Source organism: Pleurodeles waltl, chromosome 6 (assembly GCF_031143425.1).
Source record: "Pleurodeles waltl isolate 20211129_DDA chromosome 6, aPleWal1.hap1.20221129, whole genome shotgun sequence".
NCBI classification, from domain to species: domain Eukaryota; kingdom Metazoa; phylum Chordata; class Amphibia; order Caudata; family Salamandridae; genus Pleurodeles; species Pleurodeles waltl.
In genome coordinates, this window is record NC_090445.1 from 1,331,088,384 (window position 1) to 1,331,110,719 (window position 22,336).

A 22,336-nucleotide genomic window follows, 5' to 3' on the forward strand; every position below is an offset into this window, starting at 1 on the left:
AGATATCCCGACCCTGTAATTACACGCTACTAGAGAGCCTGCAGCATGTGTTATGCCACCCTCCTAAGTAGCCTTACAAACCTGACTCAGACCTGCCATTGCAGCCTGTGTGTGCAGTTTTAAATTTCCTTTTCAACCATGCAAATTAAACCTTTTGCCAGGCTCAAACCTGCCTTTTTAATACACATCTGTTGCCGTTAGTGGCAGGCCCTAAACAGTCAGCAGTCCAGGGTCCAATGTATTTAAAAAGTAGGACAGTGACTTTTAAGTTTTAAATGTCCTGGTAATGAAAAAATATTAACTTTTTTTTTTCTCTAGGCCTATCTCTCCCGTGGGATAACTTTAGAGTTGCATAATTACATTTAATAAGCTGTAACTTTCAAATGGGAACCAGTAACTATTTTCATGTTTGGTGTATTTGGAATTGTAATGAAAAATGGTAATGTTAGATTTTAAATTCCAATTTTGAAAATGCCACTTTTAGAAAAGCAGACATTTTCCCACATTAGCCATTTTGTGCCTGCAGCCTGTCTCTGGGACCCATGGATGGGTGTAGCTGACAGATGGGCTTTGTGTATTCCTCTTAGATAGCTTAGGTGTGCCTGGATGGTTCATCACTGGCAGGATGGGAGGGTGGAGCTGGGCACAGACCTACTCACACTTGAATAGGCTTGATCCTGTCTCCACAAAAAGGGCTGCATACCCCTTGTAGTTAGTCTGGAGCCATGAAGGCGAGGCAGGAATCCTGTGCACGTCAAAGGGACACCTCTAGATGCTACTCCCACTCAAATGGAGGCACCTGGTATAAATAGTGGACCTCAGACACAAACTCTTCTGTACACTTCTGGACCTGTGAAGACACTTTCAGGAAGAAGGACTGCTCAATCAATCAATCAAAAAATGTATTAAGCGCACTACTCACCCGTTAGGGTCTCAAGGCGCTGAGGGGGGTGAGGGTTGCCGTTTACTGCTATAAAAAGCCATGTCTTGAGGTGCTTTCTGAAAGTTAGGAGGTCCTGGGTCTTGTGTAGGTTGGTGGGGAGGGAGTTCCAGGTCTTGGTGGCAAGGTGGGAGAGGGATCTGCCACTGGAGGTGGTGCGTTGGATGTGGGTGACTGTGGCGAGGGCGAGGTCAGCGGAGCGGAGAAGTCGAGTAGGTGTGTGGAAGTTTACCCGTTCGTTAAGGTAGGCTGATCCAGTGTCATGGAGGGATTTGTGAGGGTGGATAAGGACTTTGAAGATAACCCTTTTGCTGATAGGCAGCCAGTGTAGGGATCTGAGGTGAGCGGAGATTTGTTTGTGGCTGTGCTGTTGAAATGACTGTCACTCTGCTGGACCACTGTCCTGCTGGGCTACTGCCTTTTTGGACTGCTGACTTGCTTGATTTCTCCCCTGCTGCCACTCCCCCCCAGTCAGAGAGATTGGACCTGCACCTGAACCCAAGACTCTCAGAGTGATTCCAAGGGCTAGTCTCCTTGCCTCCTGTTCAGAACCACAGAAACATAACAGGCTCAAAACTATCTGAACCAGCACCCAGATTCAGCTGGAGCCAGCCCCTGACCCTCATGTTATGATCCTCAGATCCTGGAGCCTTGATATGGCCTCGGTGGAGCGGAACTAAAGTTTTGGAGCTTTTCACAACCCCAAACTGGCCCATTGGCTCCATAACCCTGCTGCTTGTGCCACCACCAACGCAACATTCCAGCGAACCAACTCTTCACGATACAGCAATGACTGCCCACAATGCCCGTCTGGCTCTTCTTGCTACTTTGATGGACCCTCGCAACACTCTTCCTGCTCCCTCTGCCCCTTCCACCATGAATGAAACTCTTGCCACTGGCCTTGGAAGTTAACTCTTTCAGCTGGACTAACCTGATCCATGTTTCCGACCCGTGCTCTATCGTAGTCCGCCTAAACTTTTGTCTTTCTACTGGTCTTGCATGACCAGTTAGCCATGAATGGTGTTTTGAGCTTTTTAGTGCTATTGTCACTTAAATCTTTAAAAAACATAACTTTGGTTCTACTGAGTGGATTTTTGTTGTTTTGGTGTCAATAAATGTTGCTCTGTTTTCTAAAGTGTTGTAGAACTTTTCTTTAATTTTGTTTTTACTTTGTTGCTGTTTTAAGTGCTGCATAAATACTTTGCTCATTGTCTCTATGTTAAGCCGGACTGTTCTGTGCCAAACTACCAGAGGAATGAGCACAGGCTAATTTGGAGTTTTCTAGTGACTTTGCCCTGACAAGAATTGTGGTTGCTGCTGGTGTAGGACCTCACTCCACTCAACCAGTAACCCAATTTCTTACATCCACAAAGCGCAGAACCAGTACTGGGCAATTTAGCCAAGTGTGGCAGGTCTTTCCTTTTGGACCCATATAGAATTTCGGCCACCGTGTTCCATTGCATGCAGGGTAGCAGATCGATCAGAGCTTTATCAAAGCCCTTCTTCTCCACAGTGACCCTCGAGTTTGGAACTGTGTACCATGTCAAAGACACAGAAGAGTTCATGGCCCCTCTCCTGGCCTTGAAATATGTTCCTAATATGAGCTCAAGTTTGAGACACTGCTCGACTGTCCCCCAAGCCAGGGCCAAACCCATACTGCACGTTACATAGGGCCTAATTACGAACAATCCAGGCCTCCAGTTTTGAAATTGCTACTCTTCCTAATATTTTGAATGAACAGTCTAGCAAGGATTTTGGGCTGCAACAGCTTGGGTGATTTCTGTTTCCTTTTTTAAAAATAGGAGCCATTACTGCTTCCTTCCAGGAGGGAACTAAGGGACCTATTTTTGAAGCGTTTATTAAATTTGTGAGAATTTGTGCGATTATCTGGAGGAATTTTTGGTAAACGAGGGACAATGGGTGCTATATAAAGAACATTTGTCAAAAGAATCCCTCAACCCATAGGTGGTCTACTAGTTTCTGGAAAGGCATGGAAGTTAGGCCCTAGTGATTGCCCAGCCATCACTTCACTTACCACGCATTTGTTCCTTTTGGGATCTACCTCTTTCGATGTAGGACGGTAGGAAAGTTTACAAAAGTAATTCATGTAAACCTTTTGGTTTACCTCCAGTCATCCAGACGAATATAGCTCAAAAGTCTAAAGACCTACAAGCAATGCCCCTAAAACACTGACCTTTTTTGGTTTAAGCACTCATGCTATTGGTGACTGTAGAGCTGGCCTTGTTTATTTTCATAATATTGAAGAAACGAACTGACGCACACAGTACATGCCTCAGTTTGTTTAAAATATTTGTCTTCCTATAAGATAAAGATAGCTGCAGGTTATATTCACGAACTGTTGCAACGTGTAGAAAGTGAGAGGCAATTCCTCTTATTGGTTTAGACAGAATTGTCTCCTTTGAATGCATGTCATACTTTGCCATCATACAATGTTTGTCCAATCCGCAGTTCATCTATTATATATATGTTGCATACATAATCTACCTATAAAGCCTTGTATTTTATTTAATGGTTAGTGGCACGTCATATGATGCCTGTAGTGACAAAATTACAAATCTGGTCGCTTGTAACAGTTCAATACAGACAGTCAGTAATGTCACCATGCACTAATCTTTTCCAAAGTCTCCCTTCACAGCATGAGGGAAGCCAGACACACAGAAGCGCTAAGACTGTGTTAACAACAGAGGTTCAATTACTTTCGCCCAGATTTATCAAGGACTTGCATTGTCCTTGCACGACACGAGTTGCAAGGTAGAGCAAGTCCTTAAATGGGATTTACAAAGCCATGCAAGGGGCTATTTGTGCTGCCTTCATGACTTGGTAAAGAAATGTAATCCAACTCAGAGACTTGCACTGGTTTGTGTTATATTTCTTTGTGGTAAGTATTCCATGGGTGAATCATGGACTTTCCCATGCATCCAGCCATGGAATTTGATGCAATCCCAGATTTATCTCTTTCTGTGCCTATCACATACACTGGAAAGGCATACAGGGGGTCATCCCGACCCTGGCGATCCATGACCGCCAGGGCCGGGGACAGCGGAAGCACCGCCAACAGGCTGGCAGTGCTTCCAGGGCCATTCTGACCGCGGCGGTAAAGCTGTGGTCAGAAAAGGGCAACTGGCGGTTTCCCGCCGGTTTACCCCTGGCCCAAGGAATCCGCCATGGCAGCGCTGCTTGCAGCACCGCCATGGGGATTCCGACCCCCTTCCCGCCATCCTGGTCCTGGCGGTAAATACCGCCAGGAACAGGATGGCGGGAACGGGTGTCGTGGGGCCCCTGCACTGCCCATGCCACTGGCATGGGCAGTGCAGGGGCACCCTCACAGGGCCCCATAATGATTTTCAGTGTCTGCAAAGCAGACACTGAAAATCGCGACGGGTGCCACTGCACCCGTCGCACACCAGCAACTCCGCCGGCTCCATTCGGAGCCGGCTTCATCGTTGCTGGGGCTTTCCCGCTGGGCCGGCGGGCGGCCGTTTGGTGGTCGCCCGCCGGCCCAGCGGGAAAGCCAGAATGGCCGCCGCAGTCTTTTGACCGCGGTGCGGTCATTCAGCGGTAACCGCATGGCGGGCGGCTACTGCCGCCCGCCGCGGTTGGAATGACCGCCACAGTGTCTTATCCTTCATCATCTCAGCCTGAGTACAATAGGACATAGCCTGAGTGCCACTGCAATCATCACACTGCACCTCTTTAGCACTGGCGGCCCAACACCTGCACAGTAGGGACTCATGCATGAGTGGCTGGGTTTACTTTCTGGTAATTCTAAGAAATCTTGCAGAAAGACTTTTGAGATAATTATACCCCAAGGCAGCAAAAACACAATACTCCTTCTGACAGCGAGTGGTACTTGCGCACAGTGCCACCAAGGGTCACCCGACTCTGTGGGTGGATGAACAGATCCATGTATGATGAATTATAGAGTGCCTTAACCCGTCAATGACTGAAGAGAATCTTTCATTTATAAGACAGACCTATTGGAATTGTCACGCATGTTAGATTTTTGCCTGCTTCCCCATGCATCCTCATAGCCTCAAAGTCCAGGAGCCAAAGCGAAGTCACCCAGCCGAGCTCAACGCTCGTGTTTCCTCGTCCCTAGAGACATTTGTCCTGTACATAACCAGCAGTGCAGTACGCCCTCCTCGGGCTGTTAATCTGGCATTTTTATGAGCTACCGCTTTTACGATAAATAAGGGACGAGCAAACTTTTCCAGCTCCTGTAATCACGAGAACCTCTGATATAAAACCTTGTAACACAATCAAAATGTGCTTCAACTGCCCAATAAAACATGCAGTTATTAACTGTTTCTGCCTAAACAAGTCAGTTCTTCACTAAATATGTGTTTCTGCGTTTCTCTCCTGAGGCAGGCCATGTACAGTGATAGCTGATGAAATTATTAATACATTCTCAACAAATCAGCCCTCGTTTTGAGACTCTTTAACTTTCCGGTGCTGAAAGGTCTGTCGAACAGCTCCGGGGTGGTTGGGGATTTGCAACTTTTTGGAAATCCAGACTGATTTAATTGCTCTCTTGACAGGCATCATAAGTCGCCAGGAGGCAGAAGAGATGCTGATGAACAAATCCGAGGGCTCCTTCCTGGTCAGGGTGAGCGAGAAGATCTGGGGTTACGCGCTGTCGTACCGGCAGGCCAGCGGCTTCAAACACTTCCTGGTGGACGCTTCCGGGGATTTCTACAGCTTCCTCGGGGTGGACCCAAACAGGCATGCCACCCTCACAGACCTCGTCGACTTTCACAAGGTACTGACTGGATCATCACTGACTGCCAGGGAAGGGGTTAAGAGAGGTTGAGACAAGCTTATACATTCACATGGCACATTGAAAAAACAGTGTATTAAATACATTGCTTTATAACATCGCAAAAGAAAATAGTGCAAAGGATAATGGCAGTAAATAGAATGAGGTTGGCGCGCAGTTGGGGCGGGGTTAAGGGGGAAGGTACTGTGTGAGCTGCGCGACTGCTTGGAGCGTGTTTGGGGCTCTGGACCCAGAGAATCTTAAACTACGCACGGTTTAAACAGAAAACCAACAGATAAGTAGAGAGAAAGGAAGACAAACATTTCAAGAAATAGATTTAATTTCGTTTTCTTTATTTAGTAAGCTTTTCGGGTAAGAACCGTTCCAACAAAGTAAAAAATAATTGCTTGGGAAAAGTAGGAAAATTAAAAACGTCACTAATCTTTGACGCAGACCAAAAGCGAGAAAGAAGGAGGAAGAGAGTTAGGAACACTATGTAAAAGAGAGAATGTAGCGATGGATAAAACGTACAGGACTGACACAAAGACAAGATGTTTGGGGGTGTGCAAGAAATAATCATGAGGTGGAGCCAGGAAGATTTACAATACGGATAGACATATGTAAACCCATTTCAAAGTGATGAGGAGCATCCATAACCGCAGTAGAGTGTCGTCAGAACATGTCCAATATGCAGCTAAGGAATAAGACACCAGTGATAATGCAGTGGTGAATCACTACACTCGTAATTCAGTGAGGTGGCAATACACACATATAACACAGTGAAGTAGTAAGACACAGACATCGTGCAGTGAAGTTCACGTCCATCACACTTGCAGCAGTTGAACTGTTTTACCATTCGTAGCACGGGCAACAATGTACATATGTGACATTGCAATTGTGTAGTGTGTAACAGCCACTGGGTTGGACATGTAGTGCTGTTTTATGTTGTCTAGTTTAGGTATACGGCAGAGGGTAGCACGGGCTTCTGCCTTGTTCAGTTCTGTGCACGCCGGGGCTTAAGTACGCTTCTGTCCTTACGTCATGAGATGAGTTTTCATCCTTGAAACATAAACACTGCTGTCTGCGTTGAAGAAACTCCTCTCTGTCCAGGTGTGCCTCTATAGGACCAACTCTATCCAGAGACATCATGAGTAAACTACCAAAGCAGCCCAGCATATCGTCAATGAAGCCTGGCACACAAGAGGGAGTGTGGGAGGACATAATACTAGGGACCGGAAGTAGAACTGGAGTAATGGGCTTGCCAGTAGCTACCTCCTTATCACTTCCTCGTCCCACTCCTTACATCATAAGGATCTACCAAAGTATCTAGTCGCCTTTAGCTGGAAATCGGCCCACATCGCCTCACCCCGCTGGTTTCTGCAGAGACCTACCACAGTGGGCAATAAATGAAAGCAAAGCCCTTTAAAGAGAAGAGTCAAGAGGTCTCTGCAAGCGAACAATTTCAGAGGCTTGAGACAACATTCGCCTGCGACTTGAATTAGCTTCTAAAGGGGACACGTTGCCACCCATAGGTGCATCTGACACATATATACTTATCTTGGAACTACTTACAAACAACACCCACAGATAAGTGGCGCCCTCCCGTTCCTCCTAAAATGATATTATCCTCTTCTTACACTGTGATAACTATTCGTTTTGTATGCATGCTATAATTATTCCTAAAGTACAACTCCGTTATTCTTGAATTCTGTAATTTGCTCAGTTATCCAACATTTATACAAATACCTACCTAGATAGGTATGATATTGTAAAAGCTGTAAGTTCTATACACTAAATACCAATAAAATATTTTCATAAAATAAAATAAATAAGGCTTTACCACACTAGGCAGAACCCGTATTGATCGATCAGCATGGTAGCCAGCCAAGCAGGACAAAGGACCAAACCAAGAAGTCCAATAAAACTCCAAGTGCTAGTGACAAACAAACCAATAAGCACTAGAAGCACAACATATAGAAAACACAACTAATGCACTCTGAAGCTCAAGCACCCAAAAAAGCAGACAAACGGAGAAGTGACCAACCAAAGGGCACACGATTTCTTTGAGGCCAAAGACAGCCACCAGTCATCCAGATCTGTGATAGGAGACTATGGCTTTCAAAAGAAACCCAGCTCCAAGCACCCGTGGTAGTGCTGGGTTGGGTGCAAACAGGAACCATATTACACTCAAAACATGGTGCAAGAGCATAACAACCCAAGCTAGGCCCAAAACAAACAAATCGGGATTTTAGAATCAAGGCCATCAGCCACCAATTAGGCAACAGGGCAGTTCCCATGAACTATTACTAGAAAATCCAGCCCAGCAAAACAGGTATGCCAGGTTAAAAGTAAAAAAGGCCCCAGAGGAAGTATATCCCACACAAATGCCAAGAAGACCCAGCATCCCACTGAAGACACTGAAGGAGACAGGCCCATAGGCAGACGCATGTGCATTCCATGCACCAGGGCATGTTTAAACATCTCGAATGAGGCCAGGCACACTAATGGCCTTCAAAAGACAAACCGATGGGGGTAGGAAACACTAGAGAACTCCAGAGAACTAAAAGCAAGGGACCAAATAGCTCTAGTCAAAAGCATGACCAGGCCCATCCAGGTCATAATCAGGAGTATAGGATAAAGCATATGACCAGACCTCACTGCAAATAACTATAAAGACAGGTAGCCCAAAGACCCACAAGAAGACTCATGCCAGTAGGCAAAGAGAGGACCAGAGGCCCAGCTCCAAAACCAACAAGGAGATCAAGGGCAAAAATATCACCAAAAACCAAGCCAAAATGCACAATATAATAAGATGGCCCTTCAGAAGACACATGTTAATGGCATCCCACACACCCAGCTTAAAGTTCCTGCTGCCACCCATAACCACAAAGTCCCACTGGAGCCCTAAAAGGCACCGGAAGCAGGACCCATCAGAGGATAATCAGACTGGAACAACAGAGAACATTTCTTCTTGCATTAGAGACTACACAAGCACCACAGAGTGGGTATGACAGAACCATCAAAGAAGGTGTCAACACCCCTTCCCCAGCATAATACCTGAACAGAGAATATACCCCACAAAGTACACAAGTTCTTGAGATCATTCAACTCACAGCAAAAGCTACACATCCATTCAAATGACCCCAACACAAAGAGAGGAGAAAAGGTTACAGGAGCAACAAGAGAAAGGGCCACAGCAAAGCAGCCCACCACCCCTCCAACACCTAGTAGTAAACCACAAAGGAGGCAACGCAGGAAGCAAGAACCAATCAAGGTGTCAAAAAAGCCAAACACCGAGACCTCAAAACCTGAAGGACGCAACAGCATGAGGCACAAAGGGGCAAAGCCTGCCACAGAAAACAGGAGCAAGGGCCCAATTCAAAAACCAGGGAACAAAACAACTAGCATGCAGAATGCAAAGAATCGGACCAACAACACACTACCATTGAGACCCAGACACACGCACCAAGGGTATAGGTTTGCAGAAGAATTATTCAAGCCCCAAACATGGCTTGAGGGTGCACCCAGGAATCAACAGAAAAAACACTCAACCACGGATAAAGTTAATTTCCAACAAGAAATACATGGGACGGGACAAGACCAGACGACATTCCAAACAAGTAGAGAGGGGGAAAACCTACTAAAGAAAATCGGTGAAACTACTGGAGCATCAAATGAATGAACTCACAAATCACAAAGAAAGCAGCACCACATTTGGGAAATACACATAGCAAACCAAGAAGCACAAGAAACACTAGCAAACGAGTGTAAAGGTGCCAGCCTGAAGCAAAATTGCAGTCACCTTTTTATAGAAACTGCAAAGCAGGTGGGGCGTATCCCAGTTAATTGTCAAAACTATGAGCCCAAAAACTGATAGTAGTGGTTCTGGAAGCCAAAGGAAAAAAATAATGGCCCACCAGCAGGGAGAAGCCAATCCCATACGGAATCAAAAGGGAAAAACCGGGGAGCAAACCCACAAGCACATAGCCAAACAGGGAGTGAGTGAAAACTCCTGCAGTTCTTGCACTGTGATACAGGAGGGCACAGCCACTTAGTCCCTAGGCCAAGCCTCACGACAACAGAAACCACTAAACACCACCCAAAGAAAAAGGTGGTAGAAGGGTTAAACTGCAAAGCAGTAACCCCACCTAGAGAATGGGTATGTCATATGCAAACAAAGCTTGGATTCCAAGCAGATTAAAAGGGAAAAAATGCTGCATCTACAGGGGATGCTTAACCCTACACAGAACAGGGGTATGGTCAGACTGCTAGCAAAAGGGAGTGGGCAGCCATTGCTGTTAGGCAGAACAATTGGGGTAAAGCTTCGTTCCCTAAGCACTAAGCTATCAAGTAATAAACAGAAGCAGGCAACATAGCACCTGACAGGACTCTCCCACATGTGTGTTCATTGGACCAGATGTGCAGATCATTTTACAGTCGCTATTCTTGTGTTTCGCAAAATCACGGGTCCGTGGCTGTAAAATATTTTTTACAATGTATTAAACCATGTTTTGTACTAAAAGTCTTTCAAAATTGCTAAAGATCTATTGCAACTCGTTTTGAATCACAATTAGGTAGGGGCGTGAAAGAGACTTCTCTCCTATTTGCAGTTTTCATGGTGATGTATCAAACGTACATGACAGCAATTGTGCCTGCAAATGATTCGAAAGTTACCATATCCTGAAAGAAATTGGTAATTGATTTTGAAAGCGGAATCTGTCACTGTTTGACAGCTTTACCTTTGGAAATTGGGTCGGATGGGCTCGGGGACAGTAACTGCGGTCCAGTGAATCATTTCTTGCTTCTCCCTTTGTCATTCCCAAATGAGAGGTGTTAGACTTGGCATCCTTGGTGTGGGCTCTCCTAACTTTTTGCCTGTGTTTCCCAGGTTGTTGATGTATGATGGACTCTGTTTTTGTTACTCTTCGCACTTTACAACTGCTGTCCAGTGCTAAAGTACAAATGCTCCTATGTAAAATGTATGTGTAATTGGATTTCCATGATTGGCTTATTTGATTTACTGGTAAGTCCCTAGTACAGTGAACCACGTGTGCCCAGGGCCTGTAAATCAAATGCTACTAGAGGGCCTGCAGCACAGGTTGTGCCACCCACATTAGCAGCACTGTAAACATGGCTCAGACCTGCAACTGCAGTGTCTGTGTGTGTAGTTTTAAACTGCCAATTAGACTTGGAAATTGTACCCACTTGGCAGGCCTAAACCTTCCCCTTTTATACATGTAAGGCACCCCTAAGGTAGGCCCTAGGTAGCCTCATGGGTAAGGTGCAGTGTATGTTAAAGGTGGGACATGTAGTGATGTGGTTTACATGTCGTGACAGTGAAATACTTCCAAATTCGGTTTTCACTGTTACAAGGCCTATCTCTCTTATAGGTTAACATGGGGGCTGCCTTTAAATATGATTAAAGCGTAGATTCCCTTTGGGAGCAGATCGATATCTGGAGTTTGGGGTCTCAGAACTCACAATTTAAAAATGCATCTTTTATTGGAGTCGGTTTTTAGATTGTGTGTTTGAAAATGCCACTTTTAGAAAGTAAGCGTTTTCTTGCTTAAACCATTCAGTGACTCTGCTTGTTTGTAGATTCCCTGTCTGGGTCAGTTTGACAGTTGGGCTGTTTGCACCTCTCCTCTAGACAGGGAAAGAAAGGGAGCTGGGATGTAGCCTGCATATTCTGATGAGCTATCTGGGCTGAGGGGAGGGGAGGAGTGGTTACTTACACCTGAAATTGTTGTGCATGCCCTCACACAATGCATTCTCCAACCCCTTGGTGTGTGTCTGGGCCTGGCCTGGACAAGGCAGGATCTTACAAACAAGAGATACTTTCCTTTGAAGTAGGCCTACTTCAAAGGTGGAAAGGGGTATAAGAAGAACACCCAAAACACCAGAAAATCTGATCTCTTCTGGAATCGAGAGGAACCTCTGCCAAGGAGAAGAGCTGAGAGGTGCCACCCCTGCCTGTGACTGTGCTTTGTTGGGCTATCCTGCAGTTGCTGCTTCTGCCTGTGAAAGGGGACAAAGACTGGACTTTGCTGTGCATTCTTGCTTGAGAAGAATCTCAGAGGGCTTGAACTGAGCTTCTCTCCTGTTGTTGAAGCCTCAGGGCCATCAAAGACTTCCCCTGTCGGCACCTGGACTCTCTGCTGAGACTCCTGCCCTACGAAGTGGTGCCCTATCCAGTTCCTGGGCCCTTGAAAGGTGAAGTTGGCAGACAAGAACTGAAAATCCACGCACAGACTGCTGTGTAGGGAAATTTTCGACGTACCTTCTATGACGCGGCTGATAAATGATGCGCTGCCGGCTTCGCGGCTGAAATCAACACTCCACCTGCATTGCGGCTAGAAGATTGCCGCAGTGCGACTGGAAAAACGACGCACAACACATGCTAACGGAGGCTGATAACGACACAAACCCCACGCAGCTTGGTTTTGTGATGCAGTGCGACCGGATTTTCAAATCAACATCGCTGTATCAACGCAAAGCCTGCCCAGACCCGAGGTGCCTGTTCAGATCCACAGATCACTCTCTTGCGGGAGAGAAGAAACGACGCACGCCAACCTGACCGGAGGAGGAACGACGCACAGTATCGCTTGCGTGTTGGAAATCGACACATCGCCTTTTTCGATGCACACTCACCCGTGTGGATTTATTTTGATGCTACCCAGGTACTTTGTGAATTAACAGCTTTTTCTCACTGTTTTCTAAAGGATTTAAGACTCTTCTTCTTTTTAAATTCATAACTCAACTTGGATATGTTGGATTTTTGTCGTTTTTTCTTGTTTTGTTTAGATAAATATTCCCTATTTTTTAAAACCTGTGTTGTGTCATTTTGTAGTGTTTTCACTGAATTACTGTGTGTGTTAGTACAAATAATTTACACATTGATTCTGAAGTTAGACCTGCCTGCTCATGCCAAGCTACCAAGGGGTGAACGGGGGTTAACTGAGGGTGATTCTCCTTTAACCTGCCTGGAGTGATGGTCCTTCCTTGGACAGGGGGTAACCTGACTATCAACCAAAGACCCAATTTCTAACATTGGTGATCAGCGGTGAGGATTGGACTTGTATTTTTACTCGACATACAGTGATTAAAGTGTACACTACTGTTTTCAGTGCAGACCATTACGTGAGCACATACAGCTTGTTTTTGCTTTTTCTCCTATGGACTCTTTTTTGTTCAACTCCATATTTCTGCTGATCATTTATTGACTTTTGAACTTCATTGAGAACTCTTTATTCTGCCTTGGAACTTTGCACTTTTAACTCTTCATCATGTCTCATCCTGGAGATGCATCAGCTGGAGCTGCTTTTGATTTAGGGAAACTGGAGATCTATTCAGTTGTCCAGTTGAGATAGTTCTGCAAAAACCTTGCTTGTCACATTAAGGGCTCCACCAGGAAGGGTGAGGGTAAGAAGGAGCAATTCATTCACAATGGTATAGTGGGTGGGCCTGTTATGTCCAGGGAGAGGGTCTCCAGGGCAGGTAGCAGTGTATTATCCAAGGGTCTGACTCCTGAAGAGTTACAGGACAGACAGGCAGAGAGGGCTCACCAGCTGGAGTTGGAAAAGTTTAGGATGCAAAGGGAGATGGAAGAAAGGAGGATGGCCATAGAGGAAAAGATGATACTGCTAGCTCAGCTTGAGGGAGCTGGATCAGAGGAGCCAGTCCAGTAGGTATGGTGGCAGTAATATCACATTGCCGCCTGAGAGGAGGGTGCACATTCCTAAAGACCTTGTGAAGGATTACAAAAGGGAGGATGACATATTCTTGTGGTTCAAGGGATATGAGTCTGCTCTCCATATGGCTCTAGGCCCTGAAGCTCATTGGGGGGAGGGTCTGTGGAAGCACTTCGAGGTGGAGGTGAGGGATACTCTGACATCCTTAGGGGATCCTCAGGGGCTCACCTACTCTATCATGAAGGATGCCCTACTCACTAGGTATGGTCTCACCCCTGAGCAGTATGAGGACAGGTTTAGGTCCTATAAGAGTAAGGAATCCCAAACATGGTTAGAGTGTGCTGATTCTTTTTACAGGTCACTGGATGGTTGGGTAAAGGGCAGTAAGGTGACAACGTATGAGAGGCTTCACAATTCGATTGCTTGGGAGCACTTGTACAGTTTATGTTTCCAGAGCTGCACCATCACCTAATTGACAGAAAGCTGACTGGCCCAAGGAAGCTTGCGTAGGAAACGGACCACTGGGATAGCTCCAGAAGAGGTATGAGTAGACCACACCAACGGTAGGCAGGGTCCCTCTCCGAAGAAAGGGGGGTAAGGGTAAAGAGGGGGAGTTTTCTAAAGGGCCCCAACCTAGTTCTCAGGGTAAGGATTCCCAGCCCCCCAGTGACAAGAAGCCATGGTTCTCCAAAGGGAAATCTGTGGAAGAAGGTCCCCCACGTAAGTGTTATGCTTGTGACCAGATGGGTCATGTGAGGGGGAGACCCCAAATGCCCCAAGAGTACACCAGCACTCACTGGTGCTCAGTCCCAGGATTTGGCTAGTGTAGCGCTTAGGGAAGAGTGGTTACAGGTGGGTGGGAGCCAGCTGAGATGACCCTTGTCTCACTAGGTGACAGTTAGATGGTCCAGAGAACCTTAGTGCCTGAGAACACTAAAAAGTACAGGCAATGGGTGACCATTAATGGACAGAGGGTGGAGGCTCTGAGTGACACAGGAGCCAGTGTGACTCAGCGAGGAGTCACCTGGTGTCTGAAGAGCAGATAGATGCCTGTGTACTTCACCAAGTAGTTGCAGTGGACAACTGAGATCACCTGTGCAGAGTGGCACGGGTTCTCTTTGAATGGGGGGGATCTCAGGTTCCTTGAAGGTAGCAGTGAGTCCAACCATGCCGTGGATTGTTTGCTTTGCAGTGACCTGGAGGATTCCCCTTGGAAGGAGGTGGAACACAGGTTACACTTGGAGATGTTGGGTTTGCCTCGGTGGGTATGCGTATACACCAGGTCAATGGCAGCCTGTCAGGGTGGTCAGGAGCCTCTGGAGCCTGAAACAGTGGGCCAGTGGACCTCCAAAAAGAGGAAGGGCAAGGGGTGCGGGAAACCAGCCACAGAAGTTCCCACGGTCCGGGAGGAGGCAGAGCCTGAGGATGACGCCCCGGAACCTACAGGTGAACAGGTGCTGAAATGGGGGAAGTCCCTGAGCTGTCATAGTGGCAGCAGGAAGGGGGACCCACCAGGGAGGCATTCTGTGAGGCACACAAAACATGACCTACTCTAGTGGGTTTGCGGCAGTAGGCTGCAGACCAGGTAGCTGTCAGGGAGCTAGGATTTCACCTGATTTCTTGGGAGGACGGCCTCCTGTATAGTGAGCCTTAGGTTGCTGAGTCTGGGTCAGCCTGTGTGCTGGTGGTACCCCAGGGCTTCAGAGCCTTCCTACTGAGTCTGGCTCATGATGTGCCTTTAGCTGGACATTTGGGGAAGGACAAGACCTTTTAATGACTTGTCACCCACTTTTACTGGTTACTAATGCGCAAGCACTCAGATGCTCCTTGCAGGTCTTGCCTGACTTGTCAGGCATGTGGCTAGAGTAGGGGGAAATGTAAGGCTCCCCTCCAACCTTTTCCAGTGGTTAGTACCCCCTTTCAAAGGGTCAGTATTGACATTGTGGGGCCTCTGATCCCAAGACATCCATGGGCAATAGGTTCCTCCTGGTCTTGATGGACCATGCCACCCGGTACACAGAAGCCATTCCTCTGAGGTCAAATCACTTCCCCGGTGGTAGGTAGTGCATTGATGGGGGTTTTTACCCCCATGGGGTTCCCCAAGGAAGTGGTATCAGATAGGGGTACGAACTTCATATCTACTTACATGAAGTCTCTGTGGCAGGAGTGTAGGGTAACGTATAAATTCACCACTCCTCACCACCCCCAAAGCAATGGTCTGGTTGAAAGATTCAACCGCACCTTAAAAGACACGATCATGGGCCTCTCAGAACCTTTGAAGTCGACGTGGGACATCCTCTTGCCATGCCTTCTGTTCGCCTCCAGGGAGGTGCCTCAAAAAGGGCTTGGATTTTGTCCTTTTGAGTACTGTATGGCCACCCGTCAGGGGACCTTTGAGTCTGGTGAGGTGAGCTTAGCGAAAGCCTCCCAGGATGTATTTAGCTACATGCTGGTCTTCAGAAACCAGACTGCCCGCTTTAGAGCTCTTGCACAAGAGAATCTGGAAACAAGCCAGGCAGATATGAAATAGTAGTATGACCAGAATGCCACTTTGGTCGAGTTTCAGCCTGGGCAAAAAGTGTGGGTAATGGTGCCAGTGGAGCCTAGGGCACTCCAGGACAAGTGGACTGGACCATTTGAGGTGGTGGAACGCAAGAGCGAAGTCACCTACCTGGTGAACTTGCGGACTCCCAGGAACCCCTTAAGGATACTGCATGTGAACCGTCTCAAGCCACACTTAGACCGGAATGAATTGTCCAGGCTCTTAGCAACAGATGATGGGGTGGACGAAGAGAGTGAGCCTCTTCCTGACCTCCTGTCTGCTGGAGAGAAAGATGGGTCTGTGGAGGGAATTAATATCTTCCCCTCCCTGACCTCAGAACAACAGAGTGACTATCGCCAGGTATTGGGCCAGTTTACCTCCCTGTTCTCCCTGACCCCAAGGGTCACACACTTGTGTACACATGATGTGGACACTGGCGACAGTCCACCCATTAAACATAAGGTTTACAGGGTGACTGATATGGTCAGGGCTAGCATCAAAAATGAGGTGTCTAAGATGTTAGCCCCAGGGGTGATTGCGTTTTCTAGCAGTCCTTGGGCCAGCCTTGGGGTCTTGGTCCCAAAGGCTGCTGCACCTGGTGCCACCGAGGACTCCGGTTCTATGTGTACTACCGGGGTCTCAAAGCAGTCACTAAAACTGACGTGCACACCATTCCCCGTGCTGATGAGCTCATAGACCAGTTGGGAGCTGCCCAATACCTCAGCATGTTTGATTTGACTTCTGGTTATTGGCAGATTGCCTTAACTGAGGGGTACAAGGAGTGGTCAGCATTTTCTACCCCTTATGGACACTTCCAGGTTAAAGTGATGCCATTTGGGATGAAAAATGCCCCTGCCACATTCCAAAGGTTGGTCAATCAGGTGTTGACTGGGCTGGATGACTTCAACGCCGTATATCTGGATGACATTGCATTGTTCAGTTCCACTTAGGAGGAACACTTTCAGCACCTCTGCAGAGTGTTGGAGGCCATGCAAAAGGCAGGCCTCATTATTAAGGCAAGCTAGTAGCAAATAGGGCAGGGTTCAGTGATATATTTATGACACTAGATAGGGAGTGGGCAGGTGGCACCCCTACTGCCACAAATTGACACCATTCAGGCTTGGGAGCCCCCAAGACTCATACAGAGGTGAGGGCCGTTTTAGGCCTCACCGGCTATTATAGGAGGTTTGTCAAGGGATATGGCACCATTGTTGCCCCCTTGAATGAGTTGACTTCCAAAGAAGCAACCCAAAAAGGTGATCTGGACAGAGGCTTGCCAGACCACTTTTGATGCCCTGAAGGCTGCTAGGTGCACAGCACCCGTGCTGAAGGCACCTGACTATTCCAAGGAGTTTGTTGTGATGCCTCAGAGCATGGCATAAGAGCAGTACTCTCACAGCTTAATGAAGAGGGCTTAGATCAACCTGTAGTCTTCATTAGCAGGAGGTTACTTCCCAGGGAACGTAGGTGAAGTGCAATAGAGCATGAAGCTTTTGCTGTGGTCTGGGAGCTGAAAAAGCTAAGACCCTACTTGTTTGGGACTCACTTCTGGGTTCAGACCGACCACAGGGCCCTCAGATGGTTAATGCAGATGAGGGGTGAGGATCCAAAACCGTTGAGGTGGTCCATTTCCCTACAGGGGATGGACTTTACAGTGGACACCGCCCTGGCACAGATCACAGCAATGCTGATGGTCTGTCCAGGTTCTTCTGCCTTAGTGATGAGAACTCCCACGAGGTTGGGTAGTTGCTCCCCACTTTCAGCTGGGGGGGAACAAGTGTTAGACTTGGCATCCTTGGCGTGGTCTCCCTTAACTTTTTGCCTCTGTTTCCCAGGTTGTTGATGTATGCTGGACTCAGTTTTTGCTGTTTTTGTTACTCTGGGCACTTTACCACTGCTATCCAGTGCTAAATTACAAATGTTCCTATGTAAAATGTATGTGTAATTAGCTTATCCATGATTGGCATATTTGATTTACTAGTAAGTCCCTTGTACAGTGCACTAGGGGTTCCCAGGGCCTGTAAATCAAATGCTACTAGTAGGCCTGCAGCACTGGTTGTGCCACCCACATTAGTAGCCCTGTAAATATGGCTCAGACGTGCACTGCGGTGTCTGTGTGTGCAGTTTTAAACTGCCAATTTGACTTTGTAAGAGTGCCCACTTGCCAGGCCTAAACCTTCCCTTTTGTATGCATGTAAGGCACCCTTAAGGTAGGCCCTAGTTATCCCCATGGGCAGGGTGCAGTGTATGTTAAAGGTGGGACAGGTACTTATGGGTTTTACATGTCCTGACAGTGAAATACTGCCAAATTTGTTTTTCACTTTTGCAAGGTGTATCTCTCTCATAGGTTAATATGGGGGCTACCTTTAAATATGATTAAAGCATAGATTCCCTTTGGGAGCCGATGGACATGTGGAGTTTGGGGTCTCTGAACTCACATTTTGAAAATACACCTTTTAGTGAAGTTGGTTTTTAGATTGTGTGTTTGAAAATGCCACTTTTAGAAAGTAGGCATTTTCTTGCTTAAACCATTCTGTGACTCTGCTTGTTTGTAGATTCCCTGTCTGGGTCAGTTTGACAGTTGGGCTGTTTGCACCTCTCCTCTGGACAGTGACACAAAGGGAGCTGGGGTGTAGCCTAGATATCCTGATGAGCCATCTGGGCTGAGGGGAGAAGTGGTCACTTACACCTGAAAGGGCTGGGCCTGCCCTCACACAATGCAGTCTCCAACCCACTGGTGTGTGTCTGGTGCCTGGCCTTGGCAAAACAGGATATTACAAACAAGAGAGACTTTCCTTTGAAGTAGGCCTTCTTCAAAGGCAGAAAGGGGTAAAAGAAGAGCACCCAAACCCCTGAAAATCAGATCACTTCTGGAATCAAGAGGAACCTCTGCCAAGGAGAAGAGCTGAGGAGAAGTGCTACCCGTGCCTCTGACTGTGCTTTGTTGGGCTATCCTGCAGTTGCTGCTTCCGCCTGTGAAAGGGGACAAAGACTGGACTCTGTTGTGCATTCCTACTTGAGAAGAATCTCCAAGGGCTTGAACTGAGCTTTTTCTAAACCTGTGTTGTGTCATTATGTAGTGTTTTCACTGAATTACTATGTGTGTTGGTATAAATACTTTACACATTGCTTCTGAAGTTAAGCCTGCCTGCTAGTTCCAAGCTACCAAGGGGGTGAGCAGGTGTTAACTTAGGGTGATTCTCCTTTACCCTGACTAGAGTGAGGGTTCTTGCTTGGACAGGGGGTAACCTGACTGCCAACCAAAGACCCAATTTTTGTTTACTTTATTTATTGATATAGTAAAACATCATCCTTGTCAGGATGAAAATGTCTCCTTTCTGGAATTTTGTTATGACTTACAATTCTGTCTATCAAATTTGATACAGTTTCCAAAGAGCCACTTAAATGCCTTTGCCATCACTTTGGAGTTATTTGGGTGGAAAGAAATGAGTGTGAAAGGGCAGACTATTGTTTTATAGGTGATTGTAGATCCTCATCATATGGAACTCTAATTTGATCTATATTTTTGTGCAGGAAGAGGTCATCACTAGCTCTGCTGGAGAGTTGCTGATGGAGCCCTGTGGACAACAGCGGTCACCACCTGATTACAGCCCTTTATTTGAATGATTTACTTGTGGATAATCAATATTGGGCCTTTCTAACAGACGTCCTGACAGCTGTCATCAAACTGATACCCCTGAAGTTAATCCAGCACATCTACAGTGACTACAAACTCAAAAACCCATCAGATATGCAGACGTACTCTGAGTCCTACCCTTAAATGACCCATTGCCTGTTTTTCTCCTTGTCTTTGATAATGCCTTCCACTATTTCAAATTAAGATAACATTAACAACCTACAGAGCAATGAACACTGGGAGGTGTTATTTAGGTTGAATAGCACACAACAGTCCAAATCCTTCCGCAATAAGGTGAAAATGCAGAACTTTCTTTTAATGGGGGCTGGGAAAAATATTGCTATTTGATGATCATCAAGATGCCTCACTTTTTTATTGTTTTGTATCATATGATATTTGTGTGAAACTGGTTTGACCACCCTGCCTTGCTGTGACACTTAACGTTTACTGCCGTTGTGCATTTAATTTAACCTTTTGTCACCAGCATTAGTTCAATTTGTTTATGAAAATGTCATAAAAGAATAAGTTCACACCATGCTTTTTTCCAGGCTTGCACATGACCTCGATCTCCAAATCCTGACTGCCTTTAACAGAATGTTTTATTTTTAATTTTGCCCTCATGTTTCCTAATATACAAAACAGATACATCTGTGTTAGATTGAATGATAAAAATAGGCACAGATTTATAAAGCTCTAGCGCTACATCATCATCAGTTTTTTTATGCTAATGTGGCGTTAGGCTTCAAAAATCGCGCCACCATATTTACAAACTTGCACAATGCATGCATTGCTCCTATCTGTAACACTTTAGGCCACATTATGCATGTGCCATGCATAATGTATGCAAACAGGACATTCCCCGGTTAGGGGGACCACAAAAATGGCGCAGTGGAATATAAGAGATTCCACTGAGTTATTTTTTGCGGCCTGTTTTAACATCTGCACAGAGCAGGAGCTAAAAGGGACACAGCATTGGTTACAGTGAGCCCAAAATGTTGGCGCTACCAATGAAGAGTACGTAAATAGGTTAAGAAATTCTGACGCTATTTCCCCCTACCCTGCGCCATGGTGCTCCTTATTTTAATACGCCACACACATGGTGGTAGAAGGGGGGCTCTAAGGGGTGAAAGAAAAGTGGCGCTGCCCTGGGCGCAGCACCACTTTTCTTAAATGTGCCACATAGTGTCATGTATCATTATTCACATAGTTAAGGTTGAGTACCTATTTTTTGCCATGTCTATATTTGGTAAAAATGGGTGAAAGGTCATTGACGAAGCTCATTCCAAAGTTCCCCTCTTATATGAAACCCCAGATCATTACAAAATTGTCTATTTGGTGTGGTACCTTAGTACTGTAGTCAAATATCCTGTCCTAAATAGTGTCTACAAAAATGTTTCCCATAGGAGTTTATGATAGAAAATCTACATTCAATGAGATAATATTTTTGTAAACAATATTTAGTACTTAGGGCTCAATTTAAAAAATGTGGTGCTGTGTTACATGTAGTGCCACTTTTCTTGCAGCCCCTTGCAGCCCCCCTACCACCACCATGTGCGTGCCATATTTATTATACGGTGCACCATGGCACAGAGTAGAGGCAATAACGTCAACATTTTTTATGCTATTGTTATACTTTTCAGGATTAGTGCCAAAAATGTTGCCGCTAATCCTGAAAAGTACATAAGGCCCATTATAAATAATGGTGTGCCTCCCTTTAATGCCTGCTCTGTGAAGGTGTTAAAATGCCATCAAAAATGGTGCAGTGAATCCTATAGATTCCACTGCACCATTTTTGCGGGACCCCTAATTGGGCAAAGCCCCCCCGGCATATATTATTCCTGGCGCAGCATAATGTGGTGCAAGGGGTTACAAAGTGGCACAATGCATGCATTGTGCCACTTTGTAAATCTGGCGCCTCAAATTTGGCCTCATTGAGCCACATTAGGATACAAAAATGACACTCATGTGGCGCAAGGAGGAGCTAGGCCCTCTCAGATCTGGGCCTGGTATTTGTTATGTCAGATGATGTTTCTGTATGAGCCATTAAATCTGCAACCACCTATTTCAGTCAATGTAAACTTGCAGTTAAATATTTATCTTCGGAGCATATGAGATACAGTAAACTAGTGACCAATATATCATCTAAAAAGTAGGCCTGGGTGAAATTGTAATTACTTTGGTGTAATTGGAGTAGTTTCTGTAATTTTGTCTTACTCTTGTGACTAGAAATTACTGAAAATTATGAGATTATGACTGTTAGCTTAATTTAGAGTAATTTGAAGGAAAATGGCTACTTCAAAAGCACAGGAATGGACTGCGCGCTGCTGCTGCCTTTCCTGTTCTGTTGCATTTAGCACTATTTTCTTAGCGCATAATGCATCTACGATCCATTTAGGATGCAAGGGTACATTTAGCTCTAAGAAAATAGCCCTAAAGTGAGGGATACGCTCTTTGTGTAGTTCCATGAAATCTCATGTAATTTTGCTATCATTTTGCATAATGCTGTAGCAAGTTATACAAGTTTACCAAACACCATTGAAAAGAAATACCCATAATCTGTTGTTTATAAGAGCTAAAAAAGCATACCCTCTTAATACTGTTATATCTATCGGTGTGTGATTCAGTTTATACACTGATTAAGGTAAAATGCATTTGTTGCTCTGTTTTCAGAAGTTTGGCAAGAGGTGAAAGCAAAAGCTAAGGATACACCTTCAATATATTTAAACAAATATAATGAGTTCATAAAATG

The 22,336-nt window shown here is 45.9% G+C and overlaps 1 protein-coding gene across 1 annotated transcript in view; it reads left to right on the top strand.

Annotated features, from left to right (window-relative positions):
* The window catches only part of SH2D4B (SH2 domain containing 4B), a 1,234,963-nt gene extending 1,214,457 nt beyond the window's left edge, over positions 1-20,506 (top strand). Inside the window, exons 12-13 of the mRNA XM_069240651.1 lie at positions 5,500-5,720; positions 19,485-20,506. Of these exons, the coding sequence (XP_069096752.1) occupies positions 5,500-5,720; positions 19,485-19,577 (314 nt within the window). The 3' untranslated portion in view covers positions 19,578-20,506. The remainder of the gene's footprint in view (positions 1-5,499; positions 5,721-19,484) is intronic.
* The last annotated feature ends 1,830 nt before the right edge of the window (positions 20,507-22,336 follow it).